This window comes from Scyliorhinus torazame, chromosome 2 (genome assembly GCF_047496885.1).
Source record: "Scyliorhinus torazame isolate Kashiwa2021f chromosome 2, sScyTor2.1, whole genome shotgun sequence".
In the NCBI taxonomy this organism is placed as follows: domain Eukaryota; kingdom Metazoa; phylum Chordata; class Chondrichthyes; order Carcharhiniformes; family Scyliorhinidae; genus Scyliorhinus; species Scyliorhinus torazame.
Genome location: NC_092708.1, coordinates 374349868 through 374375153, shown reverse-complemented (window position 1 = coordinate 374375153; position 25286 = coordinate 374349868). Strand labels below are relative to the sequence as shown.

At 40.2% G+C, this 25286-nt stretch overlaps 1 protein-coding gene across 3 annotated transcripts in view; it reads left to right on the top strand.

Annotated features, from left to right (window-relative positions):
* The window catches only part of ylpm1 (YLP motif containing 1), a 155579-nt gene that overhangs the window by 124792 nt on the left and 5501 nt on the right, over positions 1 to 25286 (top strand). For all 3 annotated transcript variants that reach the window (XM_072493210.1, XM_072493217.1, XM_072493202.1), the window contains exons 14-19: positions 1316 to 1435; positions 3539 to 3715; positions 4621 to 4704; positions 5090 to 5173; positions 6319 to 6429; positions 9488 to 9539. In XM_072493210.1, coding sequence (XP_072349311.1) covers positions 1316 to 1435; positions 3539 to 3715; positions 4621 to 4704; positions 5090 to 5173; positions 6319 to 6429; positions 9488 to 9539 — 628 coding nt within the window. The remainder of the gene's footprint in view (positions 1 to 1315; positions 1436 to 3538; positions 3716 to 4620; positions 4705 to 5089; positions 5174 to 6318; positions 6430 to 9487; positions 9540 to 25286) is intronic.

The window sequence follows — 25286 nt, the reverse complement described above, 5'->3', positions numbered from 1 at the left end:
ATATTGACATACAAAGGGATCTGGGTGTCCTTGTACACCAGTACTGAAAGCAAGCATGCAGGTGCAGCAAGCAGTTCGGATGGCAAATGGTATGTTGACCTTCATTGGAAGAGAATTTGAGTTCAGGAACAAGAATGTCTTAGTGCAGTTGTACAGGGCCTTGGGGAAACCACACCTAGAGTATTGTGTGCGGCTTTGGCGGCACGGAGCCACAAGGGGTGATACGGTGGTTAGCACTGCTGCCTCACAGCGCCAGGGACCTGGGTTTGATTCCAACCTTGGGTGACTGTGGAGTTTGCACATTCTCCCTGTGTTGCGTGGGTTTCCTCCAAGTGCTCCGGTTTCCTCCAACGGTCCAAAGATGTGCAGGTTCGGTGGATTGGCCATTCTAAATTGCCCCTTATTGTCCAACGGTTGAGTGGGGTTACAGGGTGTTGGGTCGGTGTGGACTAGGTAAGGTGGTCTTTCAGAGGGTCGGTGCAGACTTGATGTGCCTTCTGCATTGCAGGGATTCTATGATTCTACTTAAGAAAGGATATACTTGCCATTGAGAGTGCAGCAACGGTTTACCAGACTGATTCCTGGGATGGGGGTATTGTCATATGAGGAACGATTAGAAGAAATCGACTAGAAGAATGAGAGATTCTCATTGAACCATATAAAGTCCTGACAGGACTGGACAGATTGGATGCAGAGATGATGTTTCCCTTGGCTGGGCGGTGGTCTAGAACAAGTGGTCACAGTCTCAGGTTACAGGTAGACCTTGAAGACTGAGATGAGAAAATGGGAAAGAAGGCGGTGGAGGCCCAAGTCACGAAATAAAATTAAGAAGGAAATGGATTTCTAAACACCAAAGGCAGAGCAAGAGTGTGGAGATGAGATAGAGGATCGGCCAAGATTATATTGAATGGCAGAGTAGGCTCGAGGGGCCAAATGGTCTACTCCTATTTTCTGTGTTTCTATGACTTGCACTAAAGTACAAGGCTCTCTCCCATCATTGAAGAAAGTTACATTTATGAAGCCTCCTCCTCTGGTTAGTTGTTTTATTGGCCTCTGCGATTCATGAATGGTGGTGTCAGCAATGCAGAGCTTAGGTCTCATCCTTTGATTGTGAGGTTGCTTAAATTTTAGTATTCAGATCTATCTGAAATAACTTCAAACTTTGAAAGAGTTTCTGTTTTGAAAAAGTCTGTTCACATTTTGTCATCCTAAGACCAGGTATTAAATCGTGTTTTTGTTAAAGATAGGTAATAAATTGGAACTTTGTCTCTTTCTTGTCAACTAAAGTATTTACGTCTCTATACTTATATTTTAGGATAAGGAGGTAGAGTATGGAGGAGCTGCACCACGGGTTCTTAGCTTGGACGATTACTTCATGACTGAGGTAGAAAAAGTAGTGAAGGATCCAGACAGTGGCAAGCGAGTCAAAAAGAAGGTAAGTGCTGAGAAAAATGGTCATAGCTACAGCTAGTTTGAATCAAAAAGAAATGACTTTACTGGATTTGATTGTTGCACCAAGATGTGTTTTTGCTATCTGGGTCTTGAGATTCAAATGTCATTAAACAAAAGGAATAAAAAGAAAATCAGGTGGCCACTCTGGTGTCTACTGTGACACATGTTTTCTTGTGAATGCGAATCCGGCACAAAACTGACAATTTACAGATGGGTTGGATTGAGTAATTGAACTTGAGTTTTACTCAAAGGCTTTATATTTAAATAGCGGCTTGTAAATTTTAATTTGAGCCTTCGAAACTACAGCATTCAAACCAGCTGAGAAATGTTCCTGTACTTGCTCAGTCAGATGTGTATTTTCTGATCTGCGAATTTCAAGAGAACCTCCTGCAGCACAAATAATTACTCAGAGCATATGATCTCACAATATCATTCATGGAATTCCAGATCCAAAGGCTTTAGTTAACTGTAAGTTGGATAATTTTGCCTACAATGAATCTTGCCAACTCCAGTAAATATCACTGAAGATACATGCCCAGCCTTTTCTGGGTCTTGCCTCACTATAAACTTGTGTCATTATCTTATCTGTCATCAGAACCTTTGAATAATGCAACAGAAAAATGAAATGATGGGCTATGTGATTTACGCGATTGCTTATGAAGCTGTAATTTTTTTCCTTGACCTTTTATGCAGCTCTGCATACCCCCTTGTTCATAACATTTGGAAGCTGATTTTATTTTTAGCTCCCCTTGCCACCATAAAACAAATGGTACTTGCGCTTTTGCTGGAGTCTCACCAACGTTCATGCAGCTGCCACTTAAACCTAAATATAATGATACAGTGGTCTGGCAGTCGAATAATTTCTAGCCGATAGATTATTTATTTTAATTGCCTGCATGATTAAATGTGAGCTAGTTTGAAGCTAGAGGACAGTCACCGCACCCGTGGTAATTGAAGCAGACCAAAATATCTGATTGAAACGGGATCAACCTGCTGGCTACTGATGAGCATCATATTTTAGCTTCAAACAAAAGTCAGATTTCAAGCCTTTGCATCCTCTTTATATACAAATCAACCATCTTGGAGTGTGGTGTGTGTGTGTGTGGGGGGGGGGGGGGGGGGGGTTGGTGTATGCGGTGTGTAAAATGGCTGTTCTGTTTCCAATTGGCCCCATCCCTGATGGGGCATACTGTAATTAGAAATATACAAAAATATGGAGGAACCTATTAATGGCAAGATTAATCCAAGATTAAAATTTGCAGTACACTCTCTGATCTTGATGCTGCAGCAAATACTGGATTTTTGTAATTGAAGTACTCGAACCTGTAGTAATACTGTTTAATGAATACTGTTGTACTCATGGCCAACTATCACTGCAATGCACAGATTCCAGCCTGCTTGAATTTTTGATTGAGAAAATATTAAATTCCTCTGCCTAGGTTCTAATAAACGTCGAAAGCAGTTTTCGCACCACTACCCCCCCCCCCCCCCAAAAAGCCTGGAGAATTTCTTGAGCTACAGTGGGAATCCTGTTGAGTAGGCCCCCTAGAAAGCTGCAATTGAACTCTCACCAGTTAGGATCTAATGTCAGCTCTGCCAAAGACTCCCAATCTTTAATAGATCCTGGATGGAATTGGTTGATCACCATAGCTCTGCCTATAAATGTGTTTCTTTAGAACTCAACATTGTTAATAATACTGTTTCGTAGCCCCGAAAGGAGCTCTTGAACACTTTATGGCAGCGTGTCCCTGAACTGCTTGACTTACAAATGCACCTTGGGGTGTGTGTTACTGAACTGTCTTTGTGGGTGTCACTGTTCCATCCCATCTTGTCCATGAGAATGATCCTGTGTCCATGATTTAATATACTATTCAGTGCCTTATGGATGGATGGACAGAGATTCTGTTCCACTTTTCATGTGCTGGTGGAATCTTGGAATTTTAGGTTTAGAGTTTATAATCATTAGGTGCAATGCATTGCCAATTATCATTATCGTTCCAATTTTTTGGAGAGAAAAGGGCTGATCAGGCTGCTATGCTTAATCAAATATTTGTTTTCTTTCTGTGTCTCCCACCTTTCCCCTTAGGTCTTAGAGTATGAATATGAGCCAGAAATGGAGGACACATACAGAAGCAGCATGTTCAAAACATTCCGGAAAACATTAGACGATGGCTTTTTCCCCTTCATCATTGTCGATGCCATCAACAGCAGAGTCAAACATTTTGAGCAGTTGTGGAGTGCAGCTAAAACTAAAGGCTTTGAGGTGAGTTGACAACTTAGACCATAAAACATCTTTAACATAGACAGACATCCCAGGTGCTTTACAGAGCTGCCAGCAGGAAAATAATGGATGCCAAACTAAAGGAAAAGATGCTAGAAGCCATGGTCAAAGTGGTGGGTTTTAAGGCGAGTTAAGGGAGCGTGTAGAGCTGGGAGGGGCTTAGGATCACAGTTCCAAACATGGAACCAGGTTTGCTGCATGCACAACTGCCAAACGGTAAAACTGTTCACACAAGGTGCATATGCTGCTTTTCGTGGTTCATATTTCTAAAAGTTTACGCTTTTAAGTCACCATTTTTTGAAGTGTTTCACTTAGATTCCAAATTATGCAGCTACATTGATGGAAAGAGGAGAATCATGGGGGGAAAAGTCATAAAGATCTGCTAATTAATGGTATAGATTCAGATGTTTAAATGTTTCTTGGTAGGAAAAGAATTAAACTGACAATTAATTGACGGAGTTGAGCATTATCCAGAAACCATGTAATTGAATAGTATGTTATGGGTGGCACGGTAGAACAGTGGTTAGCACTGTTGCTTCACAGCGCCAGGGTCCCAAATTCAATTCCCGCTTGGGTCACTGACTTTGCGGAGTCTGTACATTCTCCCCGTGTCTGCATGTGTTTCCTCCGGGTGCTCCGGTTTTCTCCCACAAATCCCGAAAGACGTGCTCGTTAGGTGAATTAGACATTCTGAATTCTCCCTCAGTGTACCCGAACAGGCGCCGGAGTGTGGCGACGAGGGACTTTTCACAGTAACTTCATTGCGGTGTTAATGTAAGCCTACTTGTGACAATAAAGATTATTATTGTTATTATGGCAATTGTCCCATCCTCCAGTTGTGTTGGGGAGTTGGATGCGCTAAAAGGTTTTATCTTCTTTCTTTCCAGGTTTATATCGCAGAAATGAGTGCAGATAATCAGACCTGTGCCAAGAGGAACATTCATGGACGCAAACTGAAGGAAATCAACAAGGTGAATACTTGGGGGTTTCTATTTCTTTTAGCCTTTGAAAGTCATCTTTCTTCACAGTTTAACTCAGAGCTGGAGAAAGTGACTGATTTTAGGTTTCCCAAGTTGTATTCTTAAAAAATTCACTTTTTGTGTGAGCACTTCTATCCAGTTTACCCCTTGCCTCTACAACCATCTAGTAGGAGAACAACCTGAGGATGCCTTTGAGGATTTTTTGTTCCTTCCCTATAGGGAAACTCTTAACTACTGCTTGATTTATCCTAATTTTAATACAGCTTAAAGTAGAAACAACAAGCAGCTGGCCTCATCAACTTGGATATTAAAATTACTTGTCATTAAGTAACCAAATACTGCTGAGAGTTAATACGTGTTGTATGGTGTTTTGTAGATGGCTGAACATTGGGATTCAACTCCCCGTCACATGTTACGTTTAGACATCAGATCGCTACTCCAGGATGCTGCTATTGAAGAAGTAAGTGAATTAGAATACATTCAGGCTTGCCATTGTCTATTATTTCAGGACTGTAGTAGCAACATATAGGCTTGCAGTTACACCATTACATTGCCAGCTGGATAGCTATGTTTTGTATTTAAACTGTTACAATTGGAGATGAATAAAGATTGGGGGGGTGGGGGTGGAAGAGAAATGTTATCTAAATTTGTGCTGACCACTGAAGTTTCCTTCAGCTTACCTCCAGATTTCTGCACCACTTTTATCATTATAGCTGCACCTTTTCTTTGTACCTATATTAGAAGCAAGTTATTTCATTTGCTCAAGTAATCTCTGTTAGTAGACATCTTTAACAGATGTCTAACCTAGATTCAACAAGTGGCCTTTTAGATCCAGTTCATACTTCAGTCATGCTGTAACGTCATTGAATTTGGACTTTCCTGGGGCGGCACGGTGGCACTACTGCCTCAAGGTGCCGAGGACCGGGTTCGATCCCGGCTCTGGGTCACTGTCCGTGTGGAGTTTGCACATTCTCCCCGTGCCTGCATGGGTCTCATCCCCACAACTCAAAGATGTGCAGGGTAGGTGCACGCTAAATTGCCCCTTAATTTCAAAAAAAGTAATTTGGGTTTTCCTTCCCCTTTTATAGAAAATTGAAGACAGTACATAAAAACCGAATATCCTGGGAATGTTCAGGCCAGGCAGAAGCTGTGGAGAGAAAAAATTAGCATTTCAGACCGATGATCTTTCATGTTTACTTTGTTTCTCTAATCACAGATACTGCCTGGCTTGCTGAAGATTCACAACATCTTCCATTTTTATTTCAGATTTCCAGCATTCCCAGTATTTGGCTTTTGAATAGTATATTTCCTTTGAACGATATTGAGTATTAAGTCGTATGGTGCAAGTTTTTATCTGTTTCCAATATAAGTTTGTGATCATGTGCTGGCAACTACAGTATCGAAACAAATTATTTGTGGAAATGGATAAAAATTAATCGGCTAAGCCATCCATAATGTAATTTTGCACCTCTTGTGAGTCTTCTAAGATTGCCAACAGCTATTTCTTGCACCCCCCCCCAGTGCAATGAAGCATTAAAGGAAACAGAGTATATTAATTGTAGAATTCCCTTTTTAAAACTTAATTGATATACACTTATTCTGTAGGTGGAAATGGAGGATTTTGATCCAAATACTGAGCAGCCGCCACAGCAACAAGAGGAACAGCAGCAAGACGAATCTAAGAAAGACACTGGTGATGAAGACGAATGTGAGACGGTAGGAGATGCTGTAACAGAACTAAATTCCTTAACTTTCGTCAAGCGAAACTTATTCCTAGTATTTAATACTAGTGTACCTGTCAGTAAGAAATGCAGCATAGGTTTTCCTGTCTAGTACAGAGATATTGGTGCAGTGCAATTTGTTGAGGCCTTTCTTAGCTTTCAGCTGTGGAATTTTAGTTGCGATTATTGGCTTGTTGACCAGTAACTAGTTCATGATGTAGGTTTGGTGAGAGAACACAATTATTAGGCATGAATGCAATACTGACTTAAGATATCTAATCAGTCTTGAGTAAAACTGTCTGTTGCTATGTAAAAATTATTGGTCTCAATTATAGCCATAATTAACAATATCATAGTTAAACATGCATTAGGAATATATGCAGAAGCATTAGACCAAGCAAAATGGTTCACATTAAATTAATTGACTCAGGATCATAATTGCATTATGGGTTGTCATAGTTATAGACTGAACGTAAATGGCCTGAGTTTGGTAATGAAGGAAGGGTACTCGCTTGAAGAAAGCTGTCCACAAAGATGAAGTAATTTGGCAGGGTTTTCCTTCTTCCTGCCAACAGTATAAATCTGGCAGCAAGTCAAGGGTTTGGATACCTTATGTGCAGCAGCAATGGTGCCATTCATATTTGAGTATTCACATAAACAAACAAGGAAGTTAAAGCCACCAAGCCCTTCACTTTTAAATTAAATATTCAGTTAGAAAAACAATTACTTATTGGATTAAGACTAAAATAAAGACAAACTTGTTTCTAAAAAAAGTATGTAGACCTTTTTATCATTAGAGAGAAATTTGACATTCCATAAATATAAAATTAGCTTGTCAGGGCCAGTGAACGTGTTTAACAGTGATTATGAAGTTATGTCATGAAAAGCTCATTGAGGTTAACCTTTTCAAAGGGGTATTACAATTAAACTGATTATGCTGCAGTGGACGTTGTCATGAAATCATGATTGCAATAGTGATTGCAGTCTTTTGGGGCCTCTACAGCACATTGTATGGAGGAGTGTAGACAGTAATTTATGAATTTCTGCACATGTGCAGATTACAAGTTGCTTTCAAGTAATGATGGCGAAAGCCAGCAGTTTTGCTGTCATTACCACCATGCATAAAGTTCAAAGTGTCCCAACTATATAACAAAAGGTTTTCTACATGGTTGTAAGATAATAGTCAGTGGCGAGCAGCACTAGTGAGACCTGTCTTTGACTAGTATCAATGGTGTACAATACCACAAGTAGAATGTTGTTGACAAACTCTTTCAAAACAAAAAGCATCAAGTGCTTTGACACTGAAAATACTTTAAAGAAGAAAGGTCTTTCATGACAGCAGTAGATCCCAGAGTGCTTACATTTGAAATGTGGTCACTGTTGCAGGAAATGCGGCAGTCAATTTGCGCAGAGTAATGTCCCGCAAATTAGAAGGAAATAAATTACTGAATTGTCTGTTTTAAATTTTTGTCCAGGGATGAATGTTGACCAGTCCACCAGAACAACTTGCCTGTTCACTTTCCAATGGTGCCTTATGATCTTTCATATCTGCATCGGAGGGGAGATTGGATCTCAGTTTAATGTCTTAACTGAGAAACATTCCCTCCCAACAGTGCACACTCCGCAGTGTCAACCTAGATAATGTGCTCAAGTCCCTGAAGTGGGGTCTTGAATTCGCAAACTTCTGACTCAGGCATGAATGCTGTTGGTGAGCCAAGGTTTTATTTTTTCAGAAAAAAGCAACTCCTAACCGTCATGACTTGAGTGAGAAATGTAGGCTGTAGAATTCCGGAATTAGTGATTGGAGCAGAAACTATGCTAACATTCAAGATTAGATTTGTTAGGAAGTTGGAAGAAAAAGGGTTGAGGGCATATGCTAGCATAAAGAGTAAATATGATTAGATCTATTTGATTGCATTGAGGGTAATCAACAGTGCAATTGAGCCTTTTGACCTCTTTTTGTAGATGAACAGTATAGTCTTGTTGGTTGATTATGCTTCTGCAGGTAGTTGATGCTTAATGGCCAACGCGTCCCTATATTTCTTACTGACACGGATACCTTATACCTGACTAGAAGATTACTTTGAAAGATATCAAATAATATGAATTTTTCTTCCTGTTTCAGTAAAATTAAGTTTAATCCCGTTGTTACATACAACCTTCGAAGATTTGCAGTAGACGTGGTATCCATAATTCTTTAAAGTTACTGAAATATTTGCAATTTTTCTAGAAGAAATAGTGAATGCAATTATAGGCATTTGATACTGTATGTTTACATTAGGGTGCTAGTTTCTTAATCTGATGCCTTGGAATTCGGCAAGCCATAGGACAGTCTTTCCAATTAGCATTACATACAACTTACAATGCAGTTTCAAAATATTATTTCACACATGTTGCTCATCATACATGACACACATGACAATACAGCAAATCCATTGTCTAGCCACATAACACCATTTATTTTAGTTTCCAAATAACATCGATTTTGGATATGAGAAAATGTTATTTCTTCTGATACTATTTCAAAATCATTTAGCCAAATAAAAATACATTCTTTACTGATATCTTGCCACTAGCTTTACCACTGACTTTTAAGCATCTCTAAAATTTAGGATTATGCAATGCATATTAAATTAATTTCCATTGCATTTGTTTTACAGTATTTTATTTTTCTGATGTGGCATATATGGTGCATACATTTATTTTCTAACCGCTGAATTGTATGAATAGACTTTGAGATTACATTTTAAATTGGAAAGGTAGTTTGTAAGAAAAGTTGGCACATCTCCTTTATTGCTCAGCACCTGCGTATATATGTTCATGTACAGACAATGAGTAACTATGTGTGGGGGGATTTTTGAGACAAAAAGATAGACTTTTCAAGTGAACCAGCATTACTATTTCTGTGCTGTGGTGTCTTGATTGTGTTTTTCTCTTAGCTTGCGTTCCATTGATTTTGCTGATGATGAGAGAATGGTTGTCTTCGATACTATATACTGTTAAGCTTTTCACTCTAACCAGATGAGCTTCTCTTGTGTGTGTGTATGATTTAGGGTTTCGTGACAAAAAGCAAATGGGAAATGGACACATCGGAAGAGAGCTTAGGTAGGTACAGATTTTTTTCCTTTTTTTGACTGAGTCATGGTTTGAAAAACAAACCACAAAAAATGTTGTAGGCATTGGATTTTCTAATGGCAGCAAATTATTAATTCAACTAAAGATATAGCAGTTGCTGCCTTTCAGTGGACATGGGGATGCTTAGCAGTACTTTTCTGAAATTCTTTTATCAGTAGATACTGACTTGTGTAGTTCAATAAACAATTGATGCTTGGATAAAATAAATTGGATTTGCCGCTAGTATTTAATTGTTTTGCTGTATTTCTATGTTGTGCGAAAGCTACCAAATTTTTACTGCAGCATTATAAACCACTGAAAAATACGTACATCTATGATACATAGCAAAACTTGCAAACTGGTACTGCATCAGTCTGCAATGAGCCGTATAAAAATGACATTTGTGTTCATGATAAGATTTGCGGTAAGCAAGAATAATTCACTTGTAGAATTGTACTACTTTCTGGTTCATGTATAAAAATGCATAATCTCAAATTTCTACTTGAAGAATTTTCACAAAACATATCGTGCATTTAGAGAACTCTTTTTTCACAATGGCACATCAGCAATAGCTATGTACTTGCACATGCACTTCCTAACCTGTTTAGTGTTATAGTATCTAGTACTTTTAATAGTCTTTACAATATTGCAGATTCTTTGTCAGCATGAACCTTGCCTATAATGAACCAGTGTTCATATTGATCATGAATGTGCCATATAGGCACTTTTCTTGTTCAATGCATTAGAAACTGGCAGAAACTGAGCTAATAATGCCTTCGTGGTGACCGTTTAAAACTTCCAATGATCAAATTTTTCCAACTTGGTTAAAATTGGAAGGATGCAGTTTGGCTGGCTCTCAGATTTTTATATACTTTTATTGCTTCACTATCTTGGGTATACATTTATAACAGATTTGTCATTTTGTATATTGATGCAGTGATGCATGTTCAGCTTTCTATGGAACAGTATTTTGCTGGCCAGTGACAGTTTCCATTTATTGGCATGATAATGTGTTACTAAATTCGGTCAATGCTAAATTGATACAACTTCCACCTTCCTTTCCTGCGACTATTTGAGAACATTTACACTTAGAACAATAATTAGAGGCCACACTTGGTGTAATAATCAGAGCTTGCTTATTGCAATGTGCGGTGGTAGGAAGTGGCTAGGGATTTGCCCAATAATTTAAACATTGCGTTGTTTGGGAAAGATGTGACAAATATTAACATGGTCTTTTTTAGCTTTGCAAATGAAGACAATCCTTGTTCGCAGTATTGTCTCCAATTATACTCCAGCATTTGTTGTCTAGAAAATAGCCTGCTCACATCGCGTGCTTCTGTTACATGCATACATTAGGTGTGAATAAACCATTGTGGACAGCAAGCCCCCTTGCTTCATTAACCCTCTACACCAGTACACGGTGACATTTGTTCATCAATCATCAAATGATGCCCCTTCTGTAGCCTAACTATCAAACCCAAGGGTCTTCAACCTTTAGAACCACATTGTCCCCAAATCATAGCAATTTAGCCCATAAAGCCAAACATCTCCGCCATGTTTGCATTTATATTTGTTACCAACTAGAGCTTTGCAATTTCAAGTGCAGTTGCCTCATTGATAGATAAATCTTACATCACATCATCAGGATGTATGTTTCAGCTACTTGTGATATTTGAAAATGAATTACAATGTTGATTAAAATTTGACTAATGCCCCTTAAGGCTCCATGGTCCACACATATGTGTGAAGACAAAATCTTGGGCATCTCCTGATCTTATTGGGGGGGGGGGGGGGCGGGGGGGGGGGGGAGAGAGGGGGGAGAGAACCTAAATGCATAACAATCTGCAATGCGTATGTATGCCTACCATTCATCCCGAAGCAATTATATTTTTATGATAATCCAATGTCTCAAGGTAGAATATTCATTAATAACTACTGCCTTGTTGTTTGGATGAAACCTTTTTTAAAAGGGTTTTCCTGTATTTTTTCTGTTCAATTTGTTATGCTGTCATTCTCTGGGTAGTCAATTAAAATAAATGACGTGTATGATTGCATGCCATGGAGATATCCACAATGACAGGGTTCTTTATATTTTTCAAGTTCAGTGGTTTGATACTTGTATTAAAAAAATGTATATTATAAATGCACTGAATATCTATTTTAATTCTGATTCAGCCTATGGGCCTTTTGTCCCTACTTAGTATCATTCATTTTCCAGTTTAATGTGGATCTAATGTAGTTCAAAAAACACTCGTGAAATCAGCACCAATAACAGAAATGTGTACAAACCTGCAGAAATGGGCATAATAAAAAGTAATGTTATAACAAAATTGTGAATGACCTTGTATGCAAATATTTATTTTTAAATTTCTGAAGTGAACTATCTATCTCAAACATCATTCCAGTAGTATGGTCATGTCCTTAATCTCCATATTTTAAATCTAAATAGGGCTAAAGTTATCTGTCATCATTTTATCTGACTGGATTGTTGTTGTTATAGGGTATGGTAAGTAAGTAGTTGTGATAAGTGGCTATTGCCATCCATTAAAACTCTGATTTGAAAACTAAAAATCTGATTCAAAAGTCCTGTTTGGCTGATAATATAATATTCTGGAAGGTTTCCTTTTGTGATATCCTGCCACCTTGCTGTCTAAAGATGTTTGAATTTTCACAAAAAAACAGGAAAGGAACAACTTTGGCATTTGGTCAACAACTGCTGTGGAATGTGCTCCATATCACATTATTTGCTCCTACATATTCCTCACCATTTTTGAGAAGAAATAATCTAAACTTGATCATTAAAGTCCTTTGCTCATTGTGTTGGAAAAGCTGGCTTTGAATTTCTTGCTACCATTTTTCTTTATCAGTCTTGAGTCATTTTTTCACTCTTGAACAAGCATGTTTTGTTATTAGTTATCTTTTGTGCTGTTTCCTTGCATTTCTACAGTGTTAATTCACTTGTATACCTATTTGGCTGTTATTTTTCTTTTTAAAAAATGTCGCACCATTTGTCAATGTATCTGAGGCCAAACAAAAGGAGCAACTTGAAAGCTTGATCAGGATTTTCTTCTGAAGCCTTTAGTAGTTTACAAAAATGATGAAGAGAAGATTCTGCAATATCAAAATCCTTTTTGTAAATGAAGTTAATCTGCAGTTTATGAACATTTTATTGGGTTTTTGACTTAATACTCAGCTGATGTTTGGCATTTAATTTCAGCAACTTTTATGTCCTTTAAATTGTCTTGTCGGTGTTTTCATTGATCGTTTCAAAAGGTTTTATAAGGGTAGAATTGGGAAAAAGATTGAATCAAAATAGATTGTTCATCAAAATCGGTTTTATATTTTTATCAACTAAAACTAATTTTCCAAAAGATATCATTTGGCTACAAAATTGTGGTTTTTGGGAGGCTCATCACCTCAGCCCTGGGACATCACTACAGGAATAATATCGATGTTGAAAGTGAGGGTGCTCACTGATGGTACAGAGTTTGCTCTATTTGCATTTCTTCGACTAATGAGGCAATCCCTGCTTACATACAGCATGCCCTGGGCAGGTTCCAGGGACTGATTGATAACAGTCAAGTAACAGCCAGTGACCTCCAATGAGAGAGTCTAACCACTTCCTTTGATGTTCAGTGGCCTCTTAGGAGTTGCCATTGACCAGAGGTTTCGTTAGACCAACCACATAAATGCATTGACAATGAGAACAGGTCAGAGGGTGGGAATTCTTTGGTGAGTGACTCAGCACCTAATGCTCCAAATCCTTTCCACTATCTACAAGGCAGAAGCCAGGAGTGTGATGAAATACTCTCCACATGCTTGGGTGAATGCAGCAAAAACAGACCTCTAAACCAACACTATACAGAACAAAGCAGCCTGTGTGATCACTTATCTACCACCTCACACATTCACTCCCTAAACCATGAGCACAACATAGTTGCAGTGTGTATCGTCTACAAGATGCAGTGTAGCAACTTGTGAAAGATTCTTCAGCAGCACCTCTCAAAACTGAACTTACTACCTAAAAGGACAGTGCAGCAAATACATGGGAACTTGACTTCCAAGTTCCCCTTCCAAGTAACTAGGAACTTTATCACTATTGGTGGTTGAGCCGTCAGCTGTTGAGGCCCTATGCTCTGGGAGTCCCTGCCCAATCATTTCCATCTTTATCTCACTTTCCTCTTTTGACCATCTTCCCTATTATCTCCTTAGGAGCCTAGATGAGAACATTTGCTTTATAACACCCCATGAAGCACCTTGGGATACTTTATTATACCCATTGTGCTCTCTTAAAGCAAATTGTTGTTATACATCATGCTGGAAACAGAAAAACTGTGACAATTGTGTTTCACAAATTCGTTTCTACGTGGATCATTTGTACAATATATGCTATATACTAGAATGAAACTTCATCCACTTTGCTAAATCCTTAAAGATGGCAGATTTTGTGACTTTATGGAGCCAAGGCAGTGCGTGATCTCAGCAGTGCACAGGTAGTGGGTCCAAACTGGATGAACATTTTCTCCAGCTTTCTCTCATATACAGTTCTAGTGATAATCACAATGGTGCTCAATATCTTGTGCATATAGCTCTTTCTAGATGCCCAGCTTTTCATTATTTCCAACCTAAACGAGCACCGCCCAAGGAGAACGAGATTAGTTGGTCGTTTTTCTTGTTGCTAATTGTGTAATCTTGCTTTGTACAAAAAGGCTTTTGGATGGCCTGTATAATCATTACACTGCCAAGTAATTCATTATATACAAAGTATTTTCAGTTGTTTCTGACTCGTATGATGGAATGTAAGTTTTTTTTCTTTCCCATCCTTTTCCAATTTGGTACTACACAGGAAAATTTCTTTGTAAGAAAGTGATTAACCTGTAGCTGCGCCGTATCATTGTTCAGATTGCTCTTTTGTTCATTTAACAGCAAACTGCAGTATTTTTCTTTAATTTTACTTGTATTCTTACATAAGGCACTTCACGAGTGAAATATGACATTTTGATCACACCGTGGAACTTTAAAATGATTTATAAACATCAATATGACCTGTGTCATAGTTCTGGAAGGTTATCCCTAGGGTGCCTTTTTTGTTGTGTTGGGCAAGTTGAGGTAGTTTTAGATGAGCTGTATATGTATTGTAAACTATAAAAAGAAATAAGGTCTCAATTTAAGTGGGTTTAATTTAGTGCTTCTGTGTAAAAAGAGTAAAGCTATCATTCGGTTCATGTTAGACAAAGGTGTTTGCGTGAGTTGGGGATTTGGTCAATTCAAAATGTATTTCTGTTGTGGTGAGAGGGTTTACAATGTGTAAAATAAACAGGCTTGGTGAAGGAAAGAGATGTTGCTTAGCAACCCATGTACCTTTAGGGTAGGAAGGCATTTTTGTGATTGTTTAATTGAATTCATAGCAGTTAGTGACAGGAAGCTAGAGGGTACGCAGCTCTCAGCTTTGCTAAAACAAAAGCCATACAGTAGAGCAGTGCCAGAAATCTAAAGGACAGCTAGTTAAGGAAACTAGAGAAGAGGAGTTTCCAGAAAGCCTCAAGTTAAAGGAACAGAGGAAACTGGAACTAGAACAGGATAATTTCACACAAAGCTGAGAAGGAGTTGGCTAGTGAGAAGCCAGAAAGCAATCTGAAGTCGTTCTAAGTTTTGTGATATCTTACTACAGAAATGGTACAGTGGTTAGCACTGCTGCCTCATGGCGCAGAGGACCCGGGTTTGATCTCTGCTCTGGCTCACTGGCCACGTGGACTTTGTACATTCTCCCTGTGCCTGCTTGGGTTTCACACCCACAATCCAAACATGTGCAGGGTAGGTGGAGTGACCACACTAAATTGCCCCTTCATTGAAAAAAAAAAAAGAATTGGGCACTTAAAACTTTTTTTTTTTAAATTACTACAGTATGTGAGATGTTAGTTGAAATAATTATGGAGCACTCAGTGGCTGGATCCTAGAGTTTGTGTAAAGGCATTCCTGGAAGGAGAGTTGGAAACCTTGGAAGTGGATTCTTGATGAAAACAGGAGATGGAAAGCATTGGTAGAAAGAAGATTTTAAAGTGTGTCTTTTTAAAAGTGGAGTTTTGAAATAATCATGTGACAGTCATCCGCGGGTAATTTGAGGAGAAATCTATGAAAGATCAATTGAATGGCATCTGCCATTTGGTTTCAGAGTGGGCTGCTGTCCTTGAAATCATAGGGCGGAACGGTGGAGCAGTGGTTAGGACTGCTGCCACACAGCTCCGAGGAGCTGGGTTCGATCCCGGCCCCGGGTCACTGTCCGTGTAGAGTTCCCGGGCCACTGTCCATGTGGAATTTGCGCATTCTCTCCATGTCTACGTGGATCTCAGCCCCACAACCCAAAGGTGTGAAGGGTAGGTGGATTGGCCACGCTAAATTGCCCCATAATCGGAGAAAAAAGAATTGGGCACTTTAATTAAAAATAAAATTACTACAGTATGTGAGATGTTAATTGAAATAATTTGGAGCACTCTGTGGCTGGATCCTAGAGTTAGTGTAAAGGCATTCCTGAAAGGAGAGTTGGAAACCTTGAAAGTGGATTCTTGATGAAAACAGCAGATGGAAAGCATTGGTTGAAAGAAGATTTTAATGTGCGTCTGTTTAAAAGTGGAGTTTTGAAATATTCATGTGACAGTCATCTGGGGGTAATTTGAGGAGAAATCTGAAAGATCGATTGAGTGGCATCTGCCATTTGGTTTCAGTGGGGTGTTGTCCTTGAAATCATAGGGCGGCATGGTGGCGCAGTGGTTAGGACTGCTGCCTCACGGCTCCGAGGAGCTGGGTGCGATCCCGGCCCCGGGTCACTGTCTGTGTGGAGTTCCCGGCCCTGGGTCACTGCCCGTGTGGAGTTTGCGCATTCTCCCCATGTCTACATGGGTCTCAGCCCCACAACCCAAAGATGTGAAGGGTAGGTGGATTGGCCACGCTAAATTGCCCCATAATTGGAGAAAAAACTTTAAAATCGGTGTACATTTGTGAAGATGAGGGGAAGTGTAGGAGCATAGTTTTGTACCACGCTTCATGTTTAATAAACATTTTTTTTCTTGTTGTGAACTGATTGGCCATCCTGTGACTGTTGTTCCACATTTTCTAAAAAAGTGAAGCGTTGCAGTCTTTTGAGTCCAGGTTCCATCCTGGAACCTTCCCACCAGTAGCAACACTAACTGAGATAAGTTATCTCACATTTTATAATGTAACTTAGAGTCTCTGAAGCACAACAGTTTTTCACTACTCTTCAAAAAAAACAAGTCGTGGTACACATCGGTATAGGTAGGAAAAGGGACGGGGATGTAAAACAGGAATTCAGGGAGCTAGGGTGAAAGCTGAGAGCCAGGACAGACCGTGTTGTCATCTCTGGTTTGCTGCCAGTGCCACGTGCTGGCGAGGTGAGGAACAGGAAGAAAGTGCAGTTAAACACGTGGCTACAGGGGTGGTGTAGGAAGGACGGTTTCAGTCACTTGGATAATTGGAGCACATTCTGGGGAAAGTGGGACCTATACAAACAGGGCGGGTTACACCTGAACCACAGGGGCACTAATATCCTGGGAGGGAAATTTGCTGCAGCTCTTCGGGGAGTTTAAACTAATTTGGCAGGGAGATGGGAAACTGATTTGTAGTCCAGGAGATAGCGTTGCTGGAGTTCAGGAAGTTGAGGGGAGTGCAGTACTAAGGAAGCTACCAAGGTCACAAGAGTGGACCTGCAGGCATGAAGGTGGTTTGAAGTGTGTCTACTTCAATGCGAGGCGCATCAGGAATAAGGTTGGTGAGCTTAAAGCATGGATTGGTAGCAGGGACTACAATGTTGTGGCCATTACGGAGATGTGGATAGAACAGGAACAGGAATGGTTGTTGGAGGTTCCGGGGTTTAGATGTTTCAGTAAGATTAGGGAAGGTGGTAAAAGAGGTGTAGGAGTAGCATTGTTAATCAAGGATAGTATAATGGCTGCAGAAAGGCAGTTTGAGGAGGATCTGTCTACTGAGGTAGTGTGGGCTGAAGTTAGAAATAGGAAAGGAGTGGTCACTTTGTTAGGAGTTTTCTATGGGCCCCCAAACAGTAACAGAGATATGGAGGAAAAGATTGCAATGCAGATTTTGGATAGGTGTGGTAGTCACAGGGTAGCTGTCATGGGTGACTTTAACTTTCCAAATAGTGATTGGAACCACTATAATTCAAATAGTTTGGATGGAGCTGTTTTTATCCAGTGTGTGCAGGAGGGTTTCCTCACACAATATGTGGATAGACCGACAAGAGGCGGAGCCACATTGGATTTGGTACTGGGGAATGAACCGGGCCAAGTGTTAGATTTGGTTGTGGGAGAGAACTTTGGAGATAGTGACCACAATTCGGTGACTTTCACTATAGCAATGGAGAGGGATAGGAACATACGGCAGGGCAAGGTTTATAACTGGGGGAAGGGGAATTACGATGCAATTAGGCAAGAATTGGGTAGCATAAGATGGAAACAGGAACTGTCAGGGATAGGCACAATTGAGATGTGGAGCTTGTTCAAGGAGCAAATACTGCGTGTCCTTGATATGTATGTCCCTGTCAGGCAGGGAGGAAATGGTCGAGTGAGGGAACCATGGTTTACAAAAGAGGTTGAATATCTTGTTAAGAGGAAGAAGGGGGCTTATGTAAGGATGAGAAAACAAGGTTCAGTTAGGGCACTTTAGGGATAGCTAGGAAGGAGCTCAAGAAAGGGCTTGGGAGAGCTAGGAGGGTGCATGAGAAGTCCTTGGCGGGTAGGATCAAGGAAAACCCCAAGGCTTTTTACACTTTTATGTGAGGAATAAAAGAATGACCAAGGTGAAGTTAGGGCCGGTCAAGGACAGTAGTAGGAACGTGTGCATGGAGTCTGAAGATATAGGAGAGACCCTAAATGAATACTTTTCTTCAATGTTCACAAAAGAGAGGGGCCATGTTGTTGAGGAGGATAGTGCGATACAGGCTGGTAGGCTGGAGGATGTCAATATTCGGAAGGAGGATGTGTTAGAAATTTTGAGAGGCTTGAGAATAGATAAGTCCCCTGGGCCTGATGGGATATATCCTAGGATTCTTTGGGAGGCGAGGGATGAGATTGCAGAGCCTTTGGCTTTGATCTTTATGTCCTCACTGACTACAGGAATAGTGCCAGAAGACTGGAGAGAGGCGAATGTTGTCCCCTTGTTCAAGAAAGGGAATAGGTATAGCCCTGGGAATTATAGGCTGGTTAGTCTCACTTCGGTCATAGGTAAATTATTGGAAAGGGTCCTGAGGGATAGGATTTATGATCATTTGGAAAGATACAGCTTAATCCAGGATAGTCAGCACGGATTTGTGAGGGGTGAGCCTTGCCTCACAAGTTTGATTGTATTCTTTGAGGAGGTAACTAAGTACATAGATGAAGGTAGAGCAGTTGATGTCGTATACATGGATTTTAGTAAGGCGTTTGATAAGGTGCCCCATGGTCGGCTCATGCAGAAAGTAAGGAGGCATGGCATAGAGGGAAATTTGGCCGATTGGATCAGTAACTGGCTATCACATAGAAGACAGAGTATGATGGTAGATGGTAAATTTTCATCCTGGAGCCCAGTCACCAGTGGTGTACCACAGGGATCAGTGCTGGGTCCTCTGCTATTTGTGATTTGTATCAATGACTTGGATGATGGAGTTGAAGGTTGGGTTAGTAAATTTGCTGATGACATCACGATTGGTGGATTGGTGGATAATGTGGAGGGCCGTTGTAGGCTGCAAAGAGATATTGATAGGATGCTGGGCTGAAAAGTGGCAGATGGAGTTTAACCCTGATAAGTGTGAGGTGATTCATTTTGGTAGGACAAATTTGAATGCGGATTACAGGGTTAACGGCAGGGTTCTGAAGGATGTGGAGGAGCAGAGAGATCTCGTAGTTCATGTCCATCGATCTCTGAAAGTTGCCACCCAAGTGGATAGAGCCGTGAAGAAAGCCTATAGTGTGTTAGCATTTATTACCAGGGGGATTGAGTTTAAGAGCCGTGAGGTTATGCTGCAACTGTACAAGACCTTGGTTAGACCACATTTGGAGTATTGTGTGCAGTTCAAGTCACCTCATTATAGGAAGGATGTGGAAACATTGAAAAGGGTGCAAAGGAGATTTACCAGGATGCTGCCTGGATTGGAGGGTAGGTCTTATGAGGAAAGGTTGAGGGAGCTAGGGCTTTTCTCATTGGAGCGAAGGAGGATGCGAGGTGACTTAATTGAGGTATAAGATGATGAGAGGGATAGATAGAGTGGACGTTCAGCGACTCTTTCCTCGGGTGGATGTAGCTGTTACAAGGGGGCGTAACTATAAGGTTCATGGTGGAAGATACAGGAGGGATGTCAGAGGTAGGTTCTTTACTCAGAGTGGTTGGGGCATGGAACGCACTCCCAGCTATGGTAGTGGAGTCCGTCACTTTAGGAACTTTCAAGCGGTTATTGGATAGGCATATGGAGTGCACTAGAATGATTGGGAGTAGATTGATTTGAACTTAGTTTCAGACTAGTTCGGCACAACATTGTGGGCCGAAGGGCCTGTACTGTGCTGTACAGTTCTATGTTCTATTAGCCAGACCATCTGGATTGCATCAGAGCAGAAGTACATAATATTACATATGAAGCATCTTGCATATTTTTTTGATGGTACATTTGCTTCATTCATTATTTTTGCAAAATGTTATGTACAGTAATTGAATTTCTATACCTCTCTGGAATTTTGTCTGTCTAGACATTTTGAATTAAATCTCATATCAATTTGACCATCAGTCCAGAATGCTACAGGTAAAGTTTATCATGCAGCAAAATCTTTATACGGGAGAATTGTTGATGGAATAGCACCATCATTCTAATTCAGAATAATTGATGTCTAACCGGGCATGTATAGCACCTTTTTCACCCTTGTATTATCATTTGAATGTGCATTCTCAGCTAGAGGCCTTTGGCTTGGACTATCTTTAGTTCAGATGATGCTTCTTAAGAAAATCAGATGTAGCTGAAGATGATGAACAAATTGAAGACATTGAGGAAAGCCAATATCCATGGTTTAGCAGACTCGAGGTTCTCAATTAATGATATTGGACATATTCTGGTTTGTATCTTTATGAAATTCTTGGAAATTGTACAAGTTCCAATCCAGGACATAAGCACAAAAAAAGGTCAAGGCTGATGCTCCAATGCAGTGCAGAGCTAGTGCTGCACTGTTAGAGGTGCCATTTTTCAGAAGAGATCTTTAACGGGCGCCCCAGCTGCTTGTTCAAGTGGATGGTAAAGATCCCTTGGTACCAATTTGAAGATGGACAGAGGAGTTAACACGGTATTCTAGCGAATATTTATCTGCATCAGTAAAACAGCCAGATCACTTCGTTATTATCACATTACTGTTGTAGGGGTTTGCTGTGGGCATATTAGCTGCCTCGTTTCCTACATGAAAACAGTGACTGCACTTCAGAAGCATCCATTGGCTCTAAAGCGCTTTGATATTTGATAGTCGTGAAAAGCGTTATATAAATATGTATGTCCTCCTTCTCTTGGGGCTGTTGGAGCAATGGCAAACGAAGATATAACTCCAAATACAAAGGAATGATCCAGAATAGTACCATACAGCCGAGCTGCATCCATTTTAAGGAAAATATTTTTGTAGTTTTCTGAAGGAACAAATGATAAACTAGCTGGAGAAATACATTATCTTAAGAAGAAACAGGTCTTGCTTAATAGGAGGAAGGTCATGCATGATTGGTTTTGTGGGGTTCTTTCTAAAGATGGCATACTTTGTGGATAGAGGACTGGTGGATGTTGCAACATAATACTGCATAAAAGGTATGTTCACAAGGTTGAAAGGCATGGAATAAATAGATTGGATTTGTCATCAGATTGCAGAGCTGAAAACGTTTACTCTGGAAAGAAAAATAAGGCACAAGAGGTAACCAAGGAAATATTCCAGATCCCAAAATGTTTGGATGAGTTGAACAAAAAAACAAGCACATTATTTATCGGCGCAGGCTGGGAGGGCCGAAGGGCCTGTACCTGTGCTGTAATTTTCTTTTGTTCTTGTTTGAAACATCAATACGTTTAACATAGATTCTTCAAACCAGGCAGAGCCTCAAGCTTAGTTGAAGAATGATGAAAAGATGGTTTATAATTAACAGTGCGAAAGATGGTGAATGCATGAAACGGAGGTTCCTGTGAGGAAATGAGGGCTGATAGTGAACTCAAGAGAATTGGATAAATATGTGGTGAAGAATATATTGTAAAATATAATATTTTCAAAGCATTGGGACCAGCCACGTGCTGCAATGATTTTTGCTGGTCTTGGACTTGCATATTCTCTTAAGTCCAACTTGTATCCAGTTACAAATTTTCAGATATACAGGTTTCATTCTTTCCACTGATGAGTTTTGTTCTTGGGCAGAACTACCTGTCCGTCATTTTCAACAGTGAAATCTTGATATCCCAGAATTTTCAACTTCGCTCGATTCCCTGTGGAGGATTGAAACTTCACAAAACAAAAATACATCTCATTTTGGCATCCAAGCGGATGCAGTGCACATCTGAAGGCTTTAAAGTGGGAAATATACGTGTACTGCTTGGTCTAGAATTTGACTCAGTCGTGTGAATGGCAATCATTTAAAACCATTGTTGAATTTGTGGATGGAATTCTTGCTGCTAATGCAGTGTAAATCTTCAGATAAGCATATTTTGGTGAGCATATTTTGTCAGTTTTTTCTCTCTTTTAGGCATTGGTATTGTCAAAACAAATAGTAATTTCAACATTTTATACTGTTTTAAGGACCTTGATGTAAATACAAAAATGTAGCTTCATTTTGACGTCATAACATTGTGAACATTATTCAGTAAAGCAAAGTGATTGTAGTAATGCATTTGTGTAAAACTTCTAAATGTGATGATTTGAACCCAGATACTTCTTAAAAAAACAAGCACATTATTTAGCTTGAACGAGAAGTGCTTTTCCATAGAAGAATCCATATAATCCCTACAGTGCAGAAGGAAGCGCTTGGGCCCATCGAGTCTGCACCGGCCAACACTGTGAAAGAGCACTCTACCTGGGCCCACTCCCTGCGCATTGATCATGGCCAATCAACCTAACATGCACATCTTTGAACATTAAGTTGCAATTTAGCATGGCCAATCCACCTAACTTGCTCATCTTTGAGCTGTTGGAGGTAACCAGAGCATCCAAAAAATGTAGGCATGGGGAGAACATGGAAACTCCACACAGTCAACCACGGGTCCAAATCGAACCCAGGTCCCTAGCGCTGTGAGGCAGCAGTGCTAACTACTATGCCACCGTGCTGAATATCCATTTGAACTTCTGGTAAAGAGTGGGATTCAGGTGTAAGAGGATAGTTCAGGTAGGGTCAGTTGTGAAATGTGAAATATATGGGGCGGGATTCTCCGTTGGCCGATATCGTAATCGGCGATTGGGCGGAGAATCCCTTCCGAAGCCCACTTCGAGGGCAGCGCCAGTTTGATGCCGGTTTTCAAGTTTCCAGCCCCTTCTGAAATGGCATAATCGTGTTGTGTGCCGCAAGCTGTTGGAACGGCAATGGCGCGTCATCGGAAGGCCCTCCCCCGATGCCCCGAGTTCCCGGCCGTGCGGCTGACGTGTGGTCTGAGTGGTCAGGAACCTGGCATGGCATCCATGGACTGTGTCCAGCACCGCAACAGTTGGCCGGGAACTGTGCTGCTGGCCATGGGGACTTCCGCGAGGACTGGGGAGACTGGTGGGGGGGTGGCCAGGGGTTGTCCTATGGGGCTGTATTTGGCAGGTCGGGCCCGCACACGGCCGGCGCCACGTACGGCACGACCACTGCAGCTCGTTGCCGTGCGCGGCCATGGACCCTGTCATTCTCCGGCTGTTTTTGGCGCAGAAGCTGGGAGTTTCACCCGGCGCCGCAGCTAGTCCCTCACTGGTCCTGGAATCGGTGAGGGTTTGGCGTTGTAAAATGCCACAGTTTCCATAACTGCAGAAACGGGCAATCCAGCCCATGGTCCATGAAAATATCAGATTTGGAAGAAATGAGAAATGCTACATGGATATTCTGAGGGCCACGCTTAGTTACTTTTAGGAAAAACATTTTCACACACACGGTTCAATGGATCTAGTACGGCATATCCTTTGGGTGGATTGGATTTGATCGGACAAATTGTCTTTTTCTCATTGTTTTATTTAAATTTAAGATTACTCACAGCTTGGGGACTGAGTAGTAAGCGGGAGGACTAAAGTGCAGCAAAATGTTCTTGTCTGTGCAAGTCATGAACATTTTTGCTAGTAGCTTTATCAAATGTTTTCTGTAGGCATGTAATTTTTGAATTTCACTAATTTTATCTTTTTAAGCTAAGCATGGAATCTTTCAGTATCAGGCAGCTTGTAATGCACAGGAGTATTGTACCCATTGAAACCAATAGAATGAGTGCTCTTGCATCCAATTAAATGTCCTGTGAAATGTGTGTATTTGTGTAATGTATTAGAAATGTAATAGCTACCCATTTGCTATTCTAGTATTTGTGAATTTTGCGCTACGCTTCATTTCTCATGAAACCGAAGGTGAATACCCATTTGAGCCATTATCATTAATTCTATTTTGGAAGTAGCAAGTGCAAAGAAAAAGTGAAATTTTTTTTTGAGTGTGTCCCACCCCACCACCTCCCCATCCCATTGCCTCATTATCTTGTATCAAAATTAGATTTTTATCAAATCAAACTTAATTTTGAGCCATAATTAAAGCAAATGTACTTGGGTGTAAATAGGAAAAGAATTCTCTTTCACATTTTGCGCAGATAGACTTGATTCGACATTGATTCAAAAATGTCCAAGTTCTCTCTCAATTTAAGTTTACATTGAACAATGCAGATATGCCCATTGAACTAAACTGCATTGCACAAACAAAGGCAGTCTGTTAATTACAAGCTTGAGTGGCCTGTGTACAAACACAGGAGTGGAATACCTGGCTGACTTTAGCGTGTGAACAATTTGAAACGTAAACAGGGAAAATGAAATGTAAAAATAGGATAAACTAATTTCTTATACCCGCTAAAACATTAATCTTATGGATTTACCACGTTTTTGGACAGTCCTTTTAGTTATACCAGAAATTAATAGGAAAAGTTAAAATTCATGGATGAAGTGATGTGGTACTAATCAAGTTCATTTCTTAATCCCGGTTTGTATATGAAATAAATTAGTTGCAGGATAATGGTTCTAAGAAAAATTGTTCAGATAAAAATGATTAACTTACGAAACAGATCAACTTGTTCCATTATTTATACTTCACACTTATGTATAATTAACATGGAATTGTTTCAGTAAATCTTAAAATTGCAATGCTTGCAAAACTATTTATCTAATGAGAGATCATTAGATTTTTGAACTCTGAAGGAATAGAGGGACATGGGGATTGTGTGGGAAAGTGGTGAAGTTGAGGTTGAAGATCAGCCCTAATCTTATTGAATTGTAGAGCAGGATCAAGAGGCCACAGCGGGCTACTCGGCTTTTGTTCTTGCATTCTAAGATTTGTTGATTGTCTTGTAGCAACTTTGTGGTTGAGAATACTTCCAAAAACAGACTTCATTTACATCTAATATATTCACATTCAATTAGTCATACATGTCAAGCATCCACTGATGATGTTTTCAGCTGTTTTAAGATTGTGTAAACCAATTGTGATACAAGCATGATCATTTATCTTTATTCTGATTTGCTT